We start from the raw sequence: 19,740 nt of genomic DNA, 5'->3' as shown, positions 1-19,740 counted from the left end.
ATTTAAATGATATCATGTATGTGTTGCCTTTGCAAGCGCACAATAACCATAATTCAGAAGAGCAGTGTGGCTGCTTGTGAATGGGACAATGCCAGAGAGGAAACGCCTCTGTGTGTGTGTGTGTGTGTGTGTGTGTGTGTGTGTGTGTGTGTGTGTGTGTGTGTGTGTGTGTGTGTGTGTGTGTGTGACCTTAGCAACCGTGGCAAACTGTCATCAGTCAGAGCAGTGGACACTGAAATACCTCCACCAGGACCTCCAACATCTGGTTTGGCTTTGGGATATTTGACAACCTTTTGTCAGCTCAGAAACTTGGAATCAATCTCTCTCTGTTTCTCTTTTCTTGCTGGATTTTTTTATGGTTATGTGCAGATTTACGATGGAGAATTAAAATGGTGAGGAAGAAAAAGCTGCTGGTGTTTGAGTAAGTATTACTCCTGTATGCATTTGCTCTGCATTGACTGTTTGAGCCTCTGACATGAATTCAATTCTCATAGCTTCAATAAAATAATAATGCTATAACATTACAACAAGGGACTTTAAAGGTGTTTACGGCACTTCATTTTTGTATTTTTTATGGTATTCCTACAGAATGTTTTATCTATATAGCAACAGTTGATGTTTATAGAGCATCACTACATAATGTATGACAAAATAATCACATAATGGCCATGTAAAGTTAAATTAGAGTATGTTTCCATGTTAGTGGCACCCCACCAGTGCTGATGAAGATCTGGTTTGGTGAAATAATATGTGGCTTTCTTTTTTCAGCGTGGCTCCAGCATCATACATTAATGATGAGATGGATATACTAATTGCTCTCCTGGGCAGATATAGATTTCATCCCAGCTGTGTGTAATTTTGATCCAAACTAAACTATTGTCTCTGTGAAATTAACAGACAATCTTGAAATGTTAATTATTTTAATTATTATCTCAGGTGATCCAAGGGAATTAATTACAAAAAAATCACTATGAGAAATTGTGAAAGTGATATAAATTCACATTTTTACGGGTGTTTATTTCTATGTGAAATAACCTGGGCTCCAGCTATTTTTCTGTCAGCTTCCCCATTGTGTTGATGCTATTGTGGCAGCACAGGTGACACAAGAGCTTATGTGTGTATTGTCTGTGTGTGTATGTATGGGTGCCCTTTACATTGTACCATCCTATCCAGCATTCTCTTTCTCTGGGAATTTTGTTATTTTGGCTTCTGACTCATGTCTTTACCACAAACTAAGTCAGAAAAATAAAAGATTCTCAGTTCTCAGGTTCACATTCAATGATCTGTCAGTGGGTTAAAAGTAGTTTTGTTGTTTGTTTTTCCTATCTGTGTTTTCTTTTTTCTTTTTAGAATTTGTGGAAGCATGATGTGGGATGGATAAACAACAACAAAACTCTACTGTAAGTTGACTGGCTGTTAGTGTGACCTAAACAGTGTGTGTTTTTATGACGGGCAAATGTGGAGTGACCGTGGTGACCTCTAAAAAGGGAAACGTGTGTGAGTCGGTGGTCTATTGACACCTATAGTTTCCCTAAATTGTAACCTTTATGTAAATTTGACACGTAGTCCAGCAACTGTAGGGTTCACAAAGGCTTGATAGAAAAGTAAGATTTTAATTTATTTAAGTTTTCAAGGCCTGTCACAGTGCATCGGATGTTTCTTGACTATAGTATGACATCATTTTCGTTTTTGTGCAGCTTCTAATATTTCCAAAATAAAATTTTCTTAACATCCTTATTTTATAACCAAATGTCTTTTTTATAATAGACACATAAAGACCACTTGAAGCTGTGCCTGCCTTTCATGAAAGCAATTAATATGAGAAATAGTTAAACACGGTGTTTGTATATACTGTCTCTTTCTCTCTGTGTGTGTGTGTGTGTGTGTGTGTGTGCAGATGGCCTCTAATGACCCTGACCTTCCTGACCCCACTGGTGACCCCCAGCCTGGTGACCTCATTGAGATCTTCAGACCAGCCTATCAGCACTGGGCTCTCTACCTGGGGGATGGTTACATCATCAACTTAACTCCTGTCGGTCAGTAGGAACCGCCAAGAGACGAGTGTAACCGGCTGAGCTCAGTTTAACAAAACAAAGTGCTATCTCGGACAACATGGGATGAGTCTGCACATTAAAATACACTGCACATGTATTTAAACACTGAAGGCTTTGGCCTATCTCGTGTTTTTTTCTGCTGTAGTGGATCCCAGTTTCAACTGGTTTGTTGTGTTATCAGTAAAGCCCTCAATGTCTTTCAGACTTTACGGCAATAACACTGATCCAGTTTTGATGAAACAATACATAATGATGATATATTTTGTTTCTTAGTGGCTCAGAGGCTGAATGGCCAGGATGCAAAATGACTTTGGGATCTGTTTGTTGTGTATCCCCTCAACTGTCTTTCTTTATCATCTTGTCTACATTTTCCTAAACCTGCAAGATTCGAGGTCCAAGATCCTAAAATATTCACTTTTGGTAAAGTCTTTCTGTATACTTTGTAGTAGAAAATCTGGTAATCTTATCACACTGAGGCTTATCTCTTCCTCTCCAGATGAGAGCCAGGCGGCTGCCATGTCCAGTGTGAAGTCTGTCTTCAGCCGGAAGGCAGTGGTGCGCATGCAGCTGCTGAAGGAGGTGGTGGGAAGCGACTCGTACCGTGTCAACAACAAGTACGACCACAATCACACACCCCTGCCCGTCTGTGAAATCATCCAGCGAGCACAAGTCCTCATTGGCCAGGAGGTGTCTTACGACCTGCTGGGGAGCAACTGCGAGCACTTTGTTACCCTTCTGCGCTACGGGGAGGGGGTGTCTGAGCAGGTCTCTCACTGTTTATTTTGTTTCTGTCTCATGTGTCATCAGGGCAAAATACTAACCTTTCACTCAACATACCACAGTGAATGATGAATCCCAAATGTCACCACTGTCATAGTTTTGCTTGTGAAGTACATTTTTAGAACAGAACAAGACATTTAAAAGATAATTTCTTTGCCACAGTGAAATAGAATCACATAAAATAAATCAACATTTACTTTATAATGGCCTTTGTTACTTTCTGGTTTCTACATTTCAGCTCTGTCATTGTGTGGTTACCAGTTTAACATGGCTGACCTCTGCTGGTCTGCACACTAGTCAATGGTTTAGTATACTAGCCCCCTAACTAAAACATGATCAGCAAAAAAATTTTTATTCTGTTTTTGAGTTGATGAACTATACAATAATGTATTTTTCTTTAATATTTCAAATTATGCAGAACCGTAGATTGCCAAAAAGATGCTCTGTGCTTTGTTCTGAGCTCTCCTGTTCCTCCACGGTAATCCTCAGTCCACTTCCTCTTCTCCTCCTCGTCTCCACAGGCTACAAGGGCCATTGGGGCCATCAGTTTGGTGACGGCAGCAGCCAGTGCCTTCTCTGTCCTGGGACTGATCAACACCCGATCCAGAAACAGGCCTTTCTGACAGCTGTGGTGTTCACTGAAGGGTGTTGTCTCCCAACATTCATGCGGCTGGGATTTAAAAAAAAATAAAATTAAATAAATAAAGCATTGATAAAAATGAAAATGACTGTGTTACTTGTTCAGTAACTGGCCTCATATAGTTTACATCACATAGTTTCTATTGTGTTTGTTGGTCAAATTTAAGGGGACTCTGTTATACAGTAATCTCACATACTAAACAAACTGCTTCACACAAATTACAAAAAAACCATTAGGGGTATCTAGTAATGCAGACAGTTTTGGTTTTATACCCCAATTCAATGGCACTGAATACATTTTCATTTTACAGTTTTCATAGGAACTGTTTCTCCTGTAGAAAGTAGTTTTAATGGAAACTGTTCACAGTGATGTCGGTGGATTATCCAGAGTAACATGGACACTGTTTTAATGTAATTTCCCCTCCTATTGTAAACTTCATTCTTTCTCAAAACCTGCACAAACAAAAAACATACGGCTAGATACCACTGGGTCAGAAAAAGTAGGCCTATGTTTTTTGTGATTTGGATGAGCCAGCCCTTCACTGCATCATCATGCATCATTTAGCACTGTCAGCAGGATAGTGCTAACTACTTTATTTACTGTTGGGTAGTTTAAACTACAGCAATGAATCATATTTTATGACTTCACATGTTTGGTATGTAAAAACTTAAAGGCAGCATTCAGCAAAATGTAGTGGACTTAAAAGTATATACCCCTAACATGTTGTGGGATTAAAGTGGAAAGTGTCTCAAAATTAATGTATTTAAATGAAAACCCGTTATATCAAAACTGTACTTAATTAAATGTAAGTGGCTTCTTACCACTAGATTTTATCAGTTTAGCTACAGTTTGAGAGGTTTCCATTGATTGCATTATGTGGTATAGACAGCAGGTGGCGGCAACGTCCCGGAAACACCGGAAACAATTCAGAAGAAGAAGAAATACTGGCAGTGTGACGTTGAACATCTGCGCCGAGACAGCCACACGTGTTGTTTTCATGGACGTTTGAGTGCTTTGAGTCCCGAGTGTGATAGTTCTGAGTTAAAGTGTAAAACGCAGCGACAAAAATGGGGAAGAAACTCAAAGTCGGAAAGACCAGAAAAGATAAATTCTACCATCTGGCTAAAGAAACAGGTAAGTTAGCGTACCACTCCTAGAAAAGATAAGCATAGAGGTGGACAGAGGTAGCATGCGCAGGGTTGCTAGCTAACTCGCTAACACTAAAAACAAAAAGGGTGTGCTGGATCAGGATTTTAGAGTACTGTCAACTGTCTAATAACATCTTGTCTTTTTCAGGTTATCGCTCTCGTTCCTCCTTCAAACTCATCCAGCTCAATCGTAAATTTCAGTTTCTACAGAAAGCCAGAGCTCTGGTCGACCTGTGTGCTGCTCCTGGTGGATGGTGAGCTGCCTGTCAACACACGATCAGATTTTGTCGAGCAACATGTCGAGGGTTGAAAGCAGGGGTGCACAAACTGTATTCCATAGATGGGGGGTTGATGAAAAAATGAAAATCTAATTAAACTAGAATTAAATCTAATGAGGGGACGCTGCCCAGTGGCATACGTTTGTATTGTTTGTTCATTCCATCATGTGAAACATGTATAGATATTTAGTCGTTTTTTCTATAAAACGTGGTAGTTCGACCCTCCTTCAGTATTTAATTTAGAGTTGTTAATTGTGTAGTTACAAATGTGTTTTTTGGACAGTTTGATAAAGCTCAACAAACTCCTCCAATAATGGACATCATGATAGAAGCAGGAACTTCTGGTTTTCTCAGACAGACTTCATAGTGGCATTAAGCCAAAATGTCATTTACCACCCCTTTTAATCGAAACCCTTATTTATACATAAATATCCTATGGAGTACTGCGTTTGTTAGCCCCCTTCGTGACCTCAGCACTCCATGAATGACTTCGTTATAAAGCGTTCCTTATATTAACCTTCAGCGATGGGCTGCGTCTTCAAAGGTGTGATCTCACAGATGTGTTCTTTCTGTGCCTGGACTGACTAAATGTTTGCCTGGGACAAAGCCAAAGTTTAAATTCAATATTTCCACAGACTGTGCCACTCCGCTCTGCTCTTCCTCTTTGTCTGAACATAAGTTTAGTTTGTGGAAATACTGGATCTAAACATTGGTTTTTGCCCAGGCAAACATTTTATCATCCTGGGCAGACAGTATACATCTGTCGGATCACGAAAATACCTTTTTGAAGAAACAACCTGCTGCTGAATAATACGTTTAAAAAAGTTTTTTCCTAAGGTTTGCAGAAGGAGTGCAACGTGACCAAATCCTGGAATAATGTACGAAAGGTTGAGGTCATGAATGAGGCTATGTATTTGTATGCTCTGCCTAGGGAGACAGATGAGCGAAATATATGTACTAGAATAGAGTTAGCACAATAAATATATTCATGGTTCAAAATCTCCTTGCAGGTTGCAGGTGGCATCCAAGTTTATGCCTGTATCAAGTCTCATTATTGGTGAGTGTAATGTCATCAGTATGATTATCTGATAATAAATTGTTCTGCTTAGGCTTTTAAATTCAGTTGTTTTGATAAGTCTCATTGTTTGGAAAAGCCCAATTTTCAGTTGCAATCTAAGTTTGATTACTGAGTTACTGTGAGAGAAGTTTTTAAAAAAAAAAAAGTGTTTCCTCCGGTCAGGTGTTGACCTGGTGCCCATCAAGCCCATCCCCAACGTGGTGGCCCTGCAAGAGGACATCACCACTGACAAATGCAGACAGGTGAGGCAGTTGCTGCAGAGTTCAGCGCATCACTGAAGGAAAACAGTGTCCTGGCTGCAGTGCTGCATACACTGATATACACAGCAATCTAATAGCCCTACAAAAAATATGGCACTGGAGACACAAAGGGTTTTGTCATGGCATTAGACAGCTGCACTATTTACAAAAGATTAGATTTCTCTAAAATGACAAGTTATAGGATAGTTTTTAACATGGATTTGTTAAGTGAGAAACTGTCTGTCCCATACGCAGGCTTTACGAAAGGAACTGCAGACTTGGAAGGTTGATGTTGTGTTAAATGATGGAGCCCCGAATGTGGGAGCCAACTGGCAATATGATGCTTTCTCACAAGGTAGGTGCCACTAAAGCATTAGACTGACATTTAAAACACACAGTCAGTATAATACAATTTTGCCCATTAAGTATAGCATTAAGTCATGTGTTTATTAATAGTTTCTATGTGTCAAAAAATATTAATGCATACAAATGGATAAAATCACATCTTGGTACAACATTTGTATGTAGTTTGAAAGGAAAATAAAATGTTCTTACCATTATTTCCTCTAGTGTGTTTGTGTCCCAATCACATCCCAGAGTAGTTTTATAAGAGGCACACCCCACCTTCCACAATGGATCGCATTTGAACATAATGTCCCAAAATCTCACCATGTTCCCCTCTTCACCTCCAGCTCATTTGACCCTCATGGCCCTGAAGTTGGCCTGTGAGTTTCTGACCAAAGGTGGCACTTTCGTCACCAAGGTCTTCCGCTCCAAAGACTACCAGCCACTGCTCTGGATCTTCCAGCAGTTCTTCAAGAAGGTGCAGGCCACCAAGCCGCAGGCGTCTAGGAACGAGTCTGCTGAGATCTTTGTCATCTGTCAGGGTCAGTGGCAGCTACAGATTAGTCTGTGATGAGAAGACATACTTTTCATTTTGTTTTTTTAATATATTTTCTAAATGAGGCTCTTATTTCTTAGCCATTTCTGCAAATTACATCTAAACCAAAAAAATGTTTTCTTTACCAGGGTTTGTTGCGCCAGACAAAATTGACAGTAAGTTCTTTGACCCCAAACATGCGTTCAAAGAGGTGGAGGTGCAGGCCAAAACTGTGAGGGATCTGATTCCCGTCAAGAAGGCAAAGGCATGTACATTGTATGGGATGATGGAATACTAGATGAACAGTGTTTAATGGATAATTTTCAGTGAGCTGTTTTGTCACAATTAGAACACTAAAGTTGACTTTCCCTTGATTTCCTGTGATTACCTGAGTAGCTGTTTACACATGAATTGCTATGGTGTGATAGTTATAATGTTTACTTTGGAGTAAACATTTGACTCCAAATATTGCATGCATCTCTGACCAAGCAGCTGCTCTTCTGTTCCAGGCAGAGGGATACACAGATGGTGATCTGACACTCTACCACAGTTTCACAGTGACAGCCTTTCTGAAAGCCGACAACCCTGTTGACTTCCTGAGCAAAGCCAGTGAGGTGAGATCTCTGTATTACTATTATTATTATTATTGTCAAAGACTGATGCTGGAAGTCATGGCACATTTTCTGCCAATTCATAGAAAACCTTGTCAAATATATATTGCAGCTGTAGGAGAAGGATGTTGAAGAAAGTTAAAGTAACATTTATGAAGAATTATCTCATTACAGTCCAAAGTACAATGTATGCAATGCAAACTGACTGACGTTAGTGAGAGAAGAGACAGGAAGGATCAAGCTAAGGAAAAGCCTTCCTGTATTGGCATTCTCATTCTGCTTCTTCATTCAGATCGCCTTTGACAACACAGACCTGGAGTCTCACTCGGCCACCACTAACGAGATAAAAGAGTGTTGTCGTGACATCAAAGTGTTGGGCCGCAAAGAGCTCCGGTAAGTCTTTTTTTGTCACTCACTGTTGAGGTCTGCGCATTAGTTAATAACTGTTGGTACTGTTTTTTTCCCCCTTAAAAATAATACAGATAAGTATTTGAGAATCAAGCATGCATGTGTGTGTTCTTTTTTCCTCCATCCTCACATCTGCAGCCTGCTGCTGAACTGGAGGTCCAAGATGAGGAGATTCCTGGCCATAAAACTGAAGGTGGAGGCCAAACAGCTTGACCAGGAGATCAAGTAAACCCTTTACAGCACATTTAGCCACTGAAATATTCTTGTGTCTTTGCCAGACTGTCATAGCAGATAAAAATAAAAACCCCTCTTTGCTTTGTTTTTAGCTTATGTTCTGATGAAGAAGAGGGTGATTCAGAGGAAGAACCAGACAAGACGAAAGAGGAGGAGGAGAAGGAAGAAGAAGAAGAGGAGGCAGAAATGGAGAAGAAACTGGCCGAACTTAAAGCTGAGGAGGTGGCTGAGCTCAAACGGTACGACGCAAAGTTGGTCAGGATTGCGGTTCTCTTTCCAGTCGGGATTTGATTTAAATTTTTCTATAATTTTCTGCAACAATTTGTTGCTTGTTTTAATAACTTATGGTGCCTATTAAATTCCATTACAGATTTCCTTATTTTTTTCTACTGTCCTGGACTTTCCTGAACACTCCTGCATAGTCCCTTTGAAGAGTATCATTGTAGTTTCTAATCAACAGTACCAAGTTGCAGCAGACCCCACAGACAGGGTTGTGAAGGATATTTATTGCTCATTGAACCAGCAGCTTTTTTGATTGAGTTTGTGTAACTGTCATGCTCCATCAGGAGGAAGAAAAAGTTGCTGAAGGAGCGGAGGAAGCAGAGGGAGAGGGTGGAGCTGAAGATGGACCTGCCTGGCGTCTCCATTGCAGATACCAGTGACTCATCCATGTTCTCCCTCAGCACCATCAACAAGCAAAAGGTGAAGACCACACACAATGCAAACCTCCCATTTGGGCTGGGTTGGTAAAACCAAAAAGGCAAAAACAATCTCAAGAAGAATGAAAAAAGAACAATGACGACAATGAAGTACAATGAGTACAATTACGATGTTTCGACATTTCGTTCTTCATCAAGTAATAATACTCCTAAGGTCAAAAAACTCTCCAGACATGCAGTACTTGGTGTAAACGAGATTAAGCACTTGGTCATTATTCTGATTTACACAGAGAAGCAGCTAAACATTTCACCAATAGTAATTTGATGTTCCTTTACTATTCATCTCTCTCCATCAGGTGCTGGCTGTAATATCCAAGGGGGACATGCAGGCTGCAGACGCCCTGGTAGAAGGAGATGACGACCTCCACCTGTCTGAGGAAGAGGATGACGAGGCGGATAAAATGTCCCTGGCCTCTGATTTAGATGACGAGGACTTGGAAGAGGTGGAGCAGAGACAGACAGAGCTGGAGAGGAAAGCACCAAAGAAGAAGTAAGTGGCCAAAAACAGCCCTGCATTTAGCCCTGCAAGTTTTTCCAAAGTTTTTTGGAAATAATGTCCTACTTTCACAGGGAAAAAAACACAAGGGTCATACCATCAATAATTAATTGTCCTCTTAATTAGTTTTTGATTATCTGCATGTTTGTGTCTGTTTTCCAGAGTAAAGTTCACTGAAGAAGAGGAGGAGGAGGAGGATGAAGGGCAGGGAAGTGGTCTGCTGGTGGAACTAGAGGGAAAGGATGAGAAGAAAGAACGAGAGACCAACCTGTGGTTCAGCAAGGTTTGTCCGCAATGTTCGTGTTGACAGTTAAACAAACTGGTGTTATATATATATATAATGATTGGTCACCTGCCTCTTCATTCACATTACTGTTCTCCCTCATGGCTTACACCTGCAAATGAGTTGATTTTTGTGTGACCTCTGACCTTTGACCCTGCCATTCTTTTTTACTTTGTAGGGCATCTTCTCTGAGATTGACCTGGAGGGAGACGCAGAGAGCGAGCTCCAACAGACTGAGTGGCTTCAGACCAAACGAACAGGTAGCCTCCCCTGTTTCTCATTCATTTATTCACTCATTCATCAAAAGTCTTTTTCTAAAAGGGATTTCCATGATTCATTAAACAAAACCGACATAAAATGAGTATAAAATATCACTTTTAAAAGGGTAGTAGCTCTCCTAAATCTGGGACTGACAATTTTGCATCTTTTTATAGAGAGAGGCAAAAAGAGTAAAGCTGAAGAAGTGGTGGTGGAGGTGGAGCAGGAGGAGGAGGAGAAGGCTGCTCTGCCAGAGGAGGAAAAGGCGGGTCCTTCACAGGAAGCTGAAGAGGAGAGTGACAGCGACTCAGATGACAGCGACGATGAGAAGTAAAACCATTTTGATCCAATTTGATTCATACTATTGACAACTAAAGAAATATACAAATAAATTAATCAATATTTTGCTGCTTGGTCCAGGGAGATTACAAGGATGAAGCAGGCCAAGGGGGCTGGTGGGATGTCAGGAGAGGCTGTTGATGATGACTTGCAGGTTGTTCCTGTAGAAAGCACCAGTGAGTATGAGAAATATTTATACTTCAAGTGTTTAACTGGTGATCTCCAGCCTACACAAATCCTAACCGTTGGACTCCAGAACTTATAACACAAGAGAAACCAGGTATCTGTATAGTATATTTCTAATGGTGGAAGTAATAAACTCGGGTGTTATTTATCAACTCAAAACCAGGTTACAGAAGTAACCAAGATGAGAATAAACTCTTCTCTGCATGTAAATGCAGCCAGTAAAAGTATGTCAGCTTCATGTTTTTGTATAACTTTGTGGATGTTGTCTTCCGAAGGTAAGAAAGCCAGGATCCTGGATGCAGAGGGCCTGGCCCTGGGCTGCCAGATCGCTACATCTAAGAAGAGAGCCAGGGACCTGATGGACAGCTCCTTCCACAGGTGTGTGTGTGTGTGTGTGTGTGCGCGCTTACAGTAATTAAAGTATAAGGCTGATGATATTTTGCATTTTCTTGTTGTCAACAAATCCAATGAAAAGAGCTTAATCAACAATGTATTGATCCTGCTGACAAGTATTGCCTGTGTTGCCGAAGCCTCGTGTAGCTCAGTCTGTGGCGAGAGCTCCATTGTTATCAAAAACAATTTAAAAAAACACATACAGTATGTTCCTCCATTACAATGAACGTGGGCAGGCACTGTAGTTTATTTTGAATCAATCCCATGTACAAAGTCCTGCTGCTGTAAATACTCACTATAGCACCAAATGAAACACACATGCATTCATGTGAAAATGAAAATATACTGTATATTTGGGAACCGTTTCTAAAGATTTACATCTTCAGTAGGAACAAATGGGCTTGGGGTTGAGTGCCATGAAAACATAGTTGGGAGGACAATAAGAGAAATAACGTGATTTCCCCTACTACTAAAATCTGTGACCTTGCATTAACAACACAGTGTTTAAATCATTACATTACAAAGATGCTTTTTACATATTTTTGCTTTGATATTTAATTCTTAGCAGGGAGGCAGGTTAGCCAAAATGTTTTGTACACTGATTATATATTATAGATATTGTCAGCTACAGAACTAGATTTGTAAAACATCATTATTTAGTTTAAATACTGGATTTAGTGTTCTAAGAAGTAAAAAAAGAAGTGTCAGTACATACACAATATTGATGAATTACATTATGCTGATTGTATGCTCCTGCAGGTTTGCTAGCTCAGAGGAACAGTGGGAGGTACCGGAGTGGTTCCTGGACGATGAAAGGAAACACCGGAAGAAGCCGGTGCCGCTCACCAAGGAGATGGTGGAGGAGTACAAACAAAAATGGAAGGAGATCGATGCCCGACCCATCAAACGAGTTGCTGAGGCCAAGGCCAGGAAGAAGAGGAGGGTAAGATCATGGAAAAGTACAATGGTGCAACTGTTGATGACAGACACCAAAAGATGATCAGACATAAAACTGGATCATGATTGAAAACACGCAAAACCTTTCAGTTTAAGGACCCTGTAAATCAGGCAATGGTCAAAGTATTTCTGTAGATCTTAATTTGTTAAGTTTCTCTGTGACTTTTCCAGATGCTGAAGAAGATGGAGCAGGCCAAGAAGAAAGCAGAGGCAGTTGTCAACACAGTGGACATCTCTGAGAGGGAGAAGATGGCTCAGCTGAAGAGGTATGACATCACACCTGTAGGGTTGGAGCCGCACCTCAAAAGAAAATTATGACTCCATGAAACTACATGCATTGCTTCATACTGGCTTTCAATAATTTCTTCTTTTTCAGTATCTACAAGAAAGCAGGCCTGGGGAAGGAGAAGAGAGAAGTAACATACCTTGTGACCAAAAAGGGAGCTGGCAAGAAGGTGAGACGGCCCCCCGGTGTCAAGGGAGCCTTCAAAGTGGTGGACAGTCGCATGAAGAAAGACATGCGGGGAATGCAGAGGAAAGAACAACACGCTAAAGGTGGCAAAGGAAAAGGTGGCAAAGGAAAAGGTGGCAAAGGAAAAGGTGGCAAAGGAGGGGTGAAGAGTGGTAAAGGGCGAAAAGGAAGATAGATTTGAACCTGTCGCGCTCATAGTCCCTCCTTTCTAACTATTAAACATTGCCTGGTCTCGTGTTGCAGGTGAGCATTTATGGAGCTTTGTGAGCTAAGATGCCTGCCACAGTTTGGGCTCCTGTATCATGTACAGAGGCCAAAGTGAATGTGGTCATTCACATGGTTGCCATCTTTTTAGCAACCTTTGCTGAGGTCCCTAACACCTCCTTCTCCTGGACACCTGAGATATGTTCTGGGGGTATTTAAATGCTGGTGTTCTGTGCACGTCTTCCTGAAGATGTAGATTATTTGCCATGAACTCTGTAAATTGCAGTAAATCAAATTAAACATAATAACAATAAATGTGTTCTCCAGAAATGTTGGTATTAATATTGTAAATATTATATACACATCTTTGCAATAAATGTTTTGTTGAAATGAGTTGTTGAGTCATTAATTCAGTGTTTTGTAGGTTAGTTTTTCAGAACCTTAATTTCTTGCCAGAAGATTTTGATCATGTATTATGCTTTGTGCTGGTAGTGTGAGTCAGATGACATCATTTGTAAACTACTGAAGTTGTATTAGTCACTAAATCTGGAAAAGACAACGGAAAATTGAAATACAGTGGCCTACTGTTTGAGACTGTTGTGCCAGCGAGCTCCCAGGTGTGATCAGGTTTAAGTGTGACCTGCCTTCAGTGTCCAGATGCAGCAGATACTTTGAGACTGATTTTATGGCTGCAGCCAAATGAATTCCATATTTTTTGTCTTAAGTTTTACCTGCTTCAGTTCTTTAACTGTGAAATAATTTCACCTTCGTAAATGCACAAAGCGTTGAAATTACTGAGTCTTTCATGTGTCCTATACTTGTGCAAGTTCATCAATTAGAACAATGTGCAAACTATCTTTCATCTTATCACCTTTCAGTCATGTTTTAAAAAGATTTATATAGTAAATGAAAGAAACAGGTCTAAAAACTAAAGGCTGGAACTATATTTTGTAATCTTGATCCCACTGTATGAGGATAATGGTTGTTTATATTTGCAAAAATGTGTTCAATTATCATTCAGGCTAAAAAACAAACCGATTGCTAGTAAAGCTCACAGTTTAACCAGAATATAACTATGGTGTGTTTATTTAATTTTTTTATTGATTTTTCTCAGTTTATTTTCTTTTATTTAATCATTAGTGAATGTATAGTTAGAGTCCCGAGCCACATTCCATTCCAGTTGGTGGCGGTAATGAACCATAACGTTGGTTGCCAACCGCCATTAAACTTTACGAAGAAGAAGAAGCCTTGTTGATGTTGTCAAAGGCCAAAGCAGCCCTGTGGTGTGGTAAATTATGGCTGTAATGCTGAGCTGTTTTGTGCAATTTGAGTGGAAAGTCTTTAATATTCCGCGTATGTGTCGTAGCAGATACTTGGTATCAAACCAAGTTTGAGTCTGAAATTAGCATAGCAGCTACCATTAGCTTTAGTTCAACCTTGTTTAGTTGACGTAATTTACTCAACTTGCGTTAGTTTTAATTAAAGTTAACTACGTGCACTTGCTTTCACTTTGCAGGAGCTCTTGTTTGGATTCAGACGTTGCCGCTCTAGTTAGCTAAACTAGCTTTAACGCTGGACAAAGTACCCCCCCTCCCTGCCAGGATGCTCCTCATTGTCCTGGTATGCAGCCTGTCACTGGCTGTCACGGGACAGCAGGCGGATGACGACGACTGGATAGACCCTTTTGATATGCTCAACTACGATGCAAGCATCAAAACGATGAGGAAGCCAGCAGAGGTTGGGTGATGTTAAATGTCTACACTGACCAAACTGCATTTGCTGACCTTGTTATTGCCCTGAATGCCCTGAAGCCATGTTGATATTTCTGTTAGTTCGGCAAGTTGGAAAGATATTCACCGATTCGAACTTCCCGGATCAATAACTCCTAGACAACGAGCTACAACCTAATTTTCACCAACACGAGCCGTCCTCCGAGCTGGACAAATAACACTGGACTCTATGTACAGCCAGCTGTCAGGCGAGTGCGCAGGGACCGTCTAAAAAGTCTACAAAAATATTCAATAACTTCACTCTTACAAAGTGTAGTGTCCCCAAAATCACATCACTCATCAGGGGTCTCCTTTGGTCATACTGCAACACTTCTTTTTTGGGAAAAATGCTTTTGTGTGATTTTTGGGGAGTTTTATTTTGGAATAATATTCAATAACTTCACTCTATAATGTGTAGTGTCACAAAAATCACTTCACACATCAGAGGACTCCTGTTGGTTATACTACAACACTTAGGTTGGGAAAAAATGCTTTTGCATTATTTTTGTGAATTAAAATAAAATAAAAAAATCCTGATAATTTGACAATGTTAATATTTGCCACAGAGTCGATTACTTGGTCATCCTGTGTTACTCTTTGAAAGCTAGATCCAGACACGCTGTAACCTTTTGTAAGGAAGTTGTTCATTCAAATAACTATGTGGTCGATACAGTAAAATCAAGATCACTGTAACCAGTTAAACACATTGCTCGCCTCACTTAGCCTACATCCACTTGACTAGAAATGTACATTGAACTGAATGCAGCATTGTAAACAATATTTTGTCCTTGTAATCCACGTTTACATTGCAAATGATAGCCTACCGTTGGATATTGTTGTAAATGGTTCTGAATCCCCCCTCCATAAAGGGTAAATAATAATAATCATAATAATCATCATAATGATAATGCATTGTATTTAAATATCACTTTTCATAACACAAAGCCATTACGGTAAGCTACTTGTACTACCAGGCTGGACATGCAGTCTGCCAAAATATGTAACCCCCTTCACCGAATGCATGTGCGCTCCTGTGGCCGGGGGCACACTTCCTATCGGAGGTAATTACCCCTGGCACGACACCTGTTGTACGTTTAGGTGAAAATTAGGTTGTAGCTCGTTGTCTATCTTACTACGGTAGGAAAGAGACGTTGTTTGTGTTTTAACGTTTCGTTTAGAAGATATTGATCCGGGAAGTTTCGAATCTGTGAATATCTTTTCAACTTTACCTAACAATTTCTGTTCTCACAGTTAATATATATATATGTGTGTGTGTGTGTGTGTGTGTGTGTGTGTGTGCATGTGCATGCCTTGCAGCCAGCAAACTATGACAATGTGCCAACCGCAAGAAGAAAGTATACCCAGAAGGACCCCAGCCAGGCTGAGCTGACATCGTGTAACAGTCAGGTAGTGGATCTACAGAAACAGGCTGCTGTGTATATATATAAAAAAACTTTGTCCTTCACCCTCCGCGGGTGGTCTCATCCTTCGAGCTCGGGTCCTCTACCAGAGGCCTGGGAGCTTGAGGGTTCTGCGCAGTATCTTTGCTGTTCCTAGTACTGCACTCTTCTGGACCGAGATGTCTGGTGTAGCCACTCCTCCAGTTTGGGGGTCACTGCCCCGAGTGCTCCGATGTCCAGCTCTTCTCTGAGCCCTTGGTATTTCTCTAGTTTCTCATGTTCCTTTTTCCTGATGTTGCCATCACTTGGTATTGCCACATCAACCACAACGGCTTTCCTCTGCTGTTTGTCCACCACCACGATGTCAGGCTGGTTCGCCATTACCATTCTATCAGTCTGAATCTGGAAGTCCCACAGGATCTTGGCTCGGTCATTCTCTACCACCTTTGGAGGTGTTTCTCACTTTGACCTCGGGGTTTCCAGTCCATACTCAGTGCAGATGTTCCTGTACACTATGCCAGCTACTTGGTTATGGCGCTCCATGTATGCTTTTCCTGCCAGCATCTTACACCCTGCAGTTATGTGCTGGATTGACTCAGGGGCCTCTTTGCACAGCCTACACCTTGGGTCTTGTCTGGTGTGGTAGATCTGGGCCTCTATCGCTCTGGTGCTCAGGGCCTGCTCCTGTGCAGCCATGATAAGTGCCTCTGTGCTGTCCTTCAGTCTAGCCCGCTCTAGCCATTGGTAGGATTTCTTGATATCAGCCACTTCAGTTATGTTCCAGTGGTACATCCCATGCAGGGGTTTGTCCTCCCATGATGGTCCCTCCTCCAGCACGTCTTCCTCTGTTCTCCATTGCCTGAGACATTCCCTGAGCACGTCATCTGTTGGGGCCTTATCTTTGATGTACTCGTGGATCTTGGATGTTTCATCCTGGATAGTGGCTCTCACACTCACTAGTCCACGGCCGCCTTCCTTACGGCTAGCGTACAGTCTCAGGGTGCTGGATTTGGGATGGAACCCTCCATGCATGATGAGGAGCTTTCACGTCTTAACGTCTGTGGTCTGTATCTCTTCCTTTGGCCACCTTATTATTCCCGCAGGGTATCTGATCACTGGCAGGGCGTAGCTGTTTATTGCCTGGGCCTTGTTCTTGCCATTGAGCATATATATATATATATATATATATATATATATATATATATATATATATATATATATATATATATATATATATATATATATATATATATATATATATATATATATATATTGAAACCCACAATCAAGGCTTACAGCGAAGCAACTAGTAGCTCAGTGTTCCAACATCCACAAGCGGCAACTGCGATCACAACTTGAGATTGGCGAGATACAACACAAATGCTACGGCAAGGGGGAGCCAGGACAACAGGTCAGTGGGGAGCAACCAGCAGCTCCCCAACCAGAGATTGGGTACGAAGCCCCAAGAGAAATCACGCTGAACATGGCAGCGACTGACCTGAAAGATAAGATCATGGTGAGGATGAATACAAGGCAACCCCGACGCCAACTACAACGGCTAAGTGAAGTACCATCAGAAAGTCTCCTAGAAGATGTGAATGCAGCATTGAGAGCGATCCCTACCACAACCATCACTGAAACCAATGAGCTGATATATGCCTCAGCAGCAGTGATCCTAGAGATGCTTGGCTACAAGAGCAACCATGGGAGCCATGAGAGACAGTACCCACCATAGAAACGAAGGTTGGAGGCAAAAATCAAGGAGGCCCGGAGAGAAGTGAGCCAACTGACAGAGGCTGAGAGAGGTGCAATGAGAAAGCAAGTACCCAAGAAGTACAACCAGATGCCCATACCTGAAGCACTCGAAACTGCCAAACAAAGGCTCCAAGCCTTGGCCAGCCGCCTAAAGAGATACACGAGAGATAATGAAGCCAGAAGAATAAACCGGCTGTTCGCAACCCAACCTGCGAAAGTGTTCGCTCAATGGCAGGGTAATAACAGCAGAGCAGACCCACCAAGGCTGGAAACGGAGCAGTACTGGAAAAGTATATGGGAGAGGGAGGCATCACACAACAGCGATGCACAGTGACTGGCGGCTCTGAGAAAGGACCACAGCAACCTCCCTGAACAGAATCCAGTCACCATCACAGCGGCAGACATCCAAGAAAGAGTCTCAGGTATGAAGAACTGGACAGCACCGGGCCCTTACAGGATCCACACCTACTGGCAAAAGAAGCTCACTGCACTCCATGAGCACCTAGCAGCACAAATGAACCAGCTGCTAAGAGATGGGACGCACCCTAAATGGCTTACCGAAGGGCGCACAATCCTGATCCTGAAGGATCCTGCAAAGGGTACAGTCCCACCCAACTATCGGCCAATAACCTGTCTCTCCACAACATGGAAGCTCATGTCAGGCATCATCGCGGCTAAGATAAGTGGACACATGGATCAATACATGAGCAAAGCACAGAAGGGCATTGGCAGAGGAACCAGAGGAGCCAAACACCAACTCCTGGTTGACAGAACAGTCACCCAAGACTGCAGAGCCCGACACCAACCTGTGCACTGCCTGGATTGATTACAAGAAAGCATATGACTCAATGCCACACACATGGATCACTGAATGCTTGAAGATGTACAACATCAACAGGACTCTAAGAGACTTCATTGCAAACTCGATGAGGCTGTGGAAAACCACCCTTGAGGCCAATGGCAAGCCACTTGCACAAGTATCCATAAAATGTGGCATATACCAATGAGATGCTCTGTCCCCACTGCTGTTCTGCATAGGTCTGAACCCCCTCAGCCAAATAATCAACAAGACTGGCTATGGATACCAACTCAAGAACGGGGCCACCATCAGTCACCTCCTCTACATGGATGACATCAAGCTATACGCTAAGAGCGAGCGGGACATCGACTCACTGATCCACACCACCAGGATCTACAGCTCTGACATTGGGATGTCATTCGGGCTTGAGAAGTGCAGTCGAATGGTGACAAAGAGAGGGAAGGTAGTCCACACAGAAGGGGTCTCACTCCCAGAAGGAACAATAGCAGACATTGAGGATGGTTACAAGTACCTTGGAATACCACAGGCAAATGGCAGGTAAAAAGGAAAACAGCAACGGCCAAATACCTCCAACGAGTAAGGCAAGTCCTAAGAAGTCCTAAGAAGTGTGTGTATATATATATATATATATATATATATATATAGCATTTGTTAGAAGTTTTTCTGAGGAAACCAATCACAGGAATTGAGTGTATGTTTAGCTATAGCACGCCACGCAGTGACTGTGCGGATAATGGCAATTAAATCCTGTATATCCTGTCAGATTCAAACAGTAATCAGTAAATGTCTTAATTCACACATCAATCATTTTATTTGTCTCCAAAGGTTAAGCGTTATAAATGTTATAAATTATGAATAAAAAATAGAATAGTAAAACAATTGGAATTTAGATCTCGAATGGGTTGATGTGTTCATGTATGTTTTCCTATCAGAATTTAGTTGAGAGATAGCAGATGGTGTGTTTTTTTTTAATATCTGTTGGTTTTGGTTAACGGGAGTCTAAAAATGGAACCAAAGGGCAAGATCTGAAACTCTGGATATCAGGGATGGGAGCTGTCATGCTGAATTGACTCTGCTTTCTTTAGGTACAACTGTTGTTATATGGAACAGACAGGTTTTTCTGTTCCAGTGTTTTTGCTGCAGACATTTACCACCCTATTTTTAGGAAAGTTTTCTGTTTTAAACATTAGAGAAGCATAGCAACAAACAAGAACAGTTGGCAAAAACTGGCAAAGATGAAGAAAATAATAAAAAACAACATAAAAACAGTTTAAAACTCAACAACGATGACACAACAAACAAAACGCTACTGCTGCCGGTCACTGTGTGTGCATGCACC

At 41.5% G+C, this 19,740-nt stretch overlaps 3 protein-coding genes across 8 annotated transcripts in view; all 3 read left to right on the top strand.

Annotated features, from left to right (window-relative positions):
- The first annotated feature begins 207 nt into the window (after nucleotides 1-207).
- Nucleotides 208-3,559, top strand: plaat1 (phospholipase A and acyltransferase 1). Its single transcript, XM_044199457.1, has 5 exons — nucleotides 208-421; nucleotides 1,351-1,400; nucleotides 1,898-2,036; nucleotides 2,551-2,819; nucleotides 3,356-3,559. The coding sequence occupies exons 2-5, from the start codon at nucleotides 1,374-1,376 to the stop codon at nucleotides 3,455-3,457; spliced, it is 537 nt and encodes a 178-aa protein (XP_044055392.1). The 5' UTR covers nucleotides 208-421; nucleotides 1,351-1,373; the 3' UTR covers nucleotides 3,458-3,559.
- Nucleotides 3,560-4,432: 873 nt separating this feature from the next.
- On the top strand, nucleotides 4,433-13,050 carry ftsj3 (FtsJ RNA 2'-O-methyltransferase 3). Its single transcript, XM_044200038.1, has 21 exons — nucleotides 4,433-4,608; nucleotides 4,771-4,876; nucleotides 5,911-5,957; nucleotides 6,141-6,220; nucleotides 6,473-6,572; nucleotides 6,910-7,104; nucleotides 7,247-7,362; nucleotides 7,607-7,711; nucleotides 8,001-8,101; nucleotides 8,255-8,341; nucleotides 8,443-8,589; nucleotides 8,917-9,052; nucleotides 9,366-9,559; nucleotides 9,728-9,848; nucleotides 10,027-10,108; nucleotides 10,283-10,436; nucleotides 10,527-10,621; nucleotides 10,907-11,009; nucleotides 11,784-11,967; nucleotides 12,153-12,247; nucleotides 12,358-13,050. The coding sequence occupies exons 1-21, from the start codon at nucleotides 4,542-4,544 to the stop codon at nucleotides 12,626-12,628; spliced, it is 2,586 nt and encodes an 861-aa protein (XP_044055973.1). The 5' UTR covers nucleotides 4,433-4,541; the 3' UTR covers nucleotides 12,629-13,050.
- A 756-nt stretch (nucleotides 13,051-13,806) lies between these two features.
- clcc1 (chloride channel CLIC-like 1) overlaps nucleotides 13,807-19,740 on the top strand; it is a 12,684-nt gene continuing 6,750 nt past the window's right edge. The window contains exons 1-3 of one of the 6 annotated variants that reach the window (XM_044200041.1): nucleotides 13,807-13,945; nucleotides 14,174-14,394; nucleotides 15,744-15,833. In XM_044200041.1, the coding sequence (XP_044055976.1) occupies nucleotides 14,260-14,394; nucleotides 15,744-15,833 (225 nt within the window). In that variant the 5' untranslated portion in view covers nucleotides 13,807-13,945; nucleotides 14,174-14,259. Of the gene's footprint in view, nucleotides 14,395-15,743; nucleotides 15,834-18,919; nucleotides 18,983-19,740 lie in introns of those variants that run through there. The other 5 variants (XM_044200043.1, XM_044200042.1, XM_044200044.1 and 2 more) reach the window with 5 other exon arrangements.

This window comes from Siniperca chuatsi, linkage group LG6 (genome assembly GCF_020085105.1).
Source record: "Siniperca chuatsi isolate FFG_IHB_CAS linkage group LG6, ASM2008510v1, whole genome shotgun sequence".
In the NCBI taxonomy this organism is placed as follows: domain Eukaryota; kingdom Metazoa; phylum Chordata; class Actinopteri; order Centrarchiformes; family Sinipercidae; genus Siniperca; species Siniperca chuatsi.
This window is presented reverse-complemented; position numbering and strand designations above follow the sequence as displayed.

Excerpts from the sequence above, each read along its gene's own strand:
- plaat1 (XM_044199457.1), top strand. The coding sequence starts at position 1,374 with ATGGATAAACAACAACAAAACTCTACT. Across the intron at positions 1,401-1,897 it reads AACAACAACAAAACTCTACT|ATGGCCTCTAATGACCCTGA; the intron begins GTAAGTTGACTG and ends GTGTGTGTGCAG. Across the intron at positions 2,820-3,355 it reads GGGAGGGGGTGTCTGAGCAG|GCTACAAGGGCCATTGGGGC; the intron begins GTCTCTCACTGT and ends TCGTCTCCACAG.
- ftsj3 (XM_044200038.1), top strand. The coding sequence starts at position 4,542 with ATGGGGAAGAAACTCAAAGTCGGAAAGACCAGAAAAGATAAATTCTAC. Across the intron at positions 8,342-8,442 it reads CAGCTTGACCAGGAGATCAA|CTTATGTTCTGATGAAGAAG; the intron begins GTAAACCCTTTA and ends CTTTGTTTTTAG. Across the intron at positions 10,622-10,906 it reads TGTTCCTGTAGAAAGCACCA|GTAAGAAAGCCAGGATCCTG; the intron begins GTGAGTATGAGA and ends TGTCTTCCGAAG.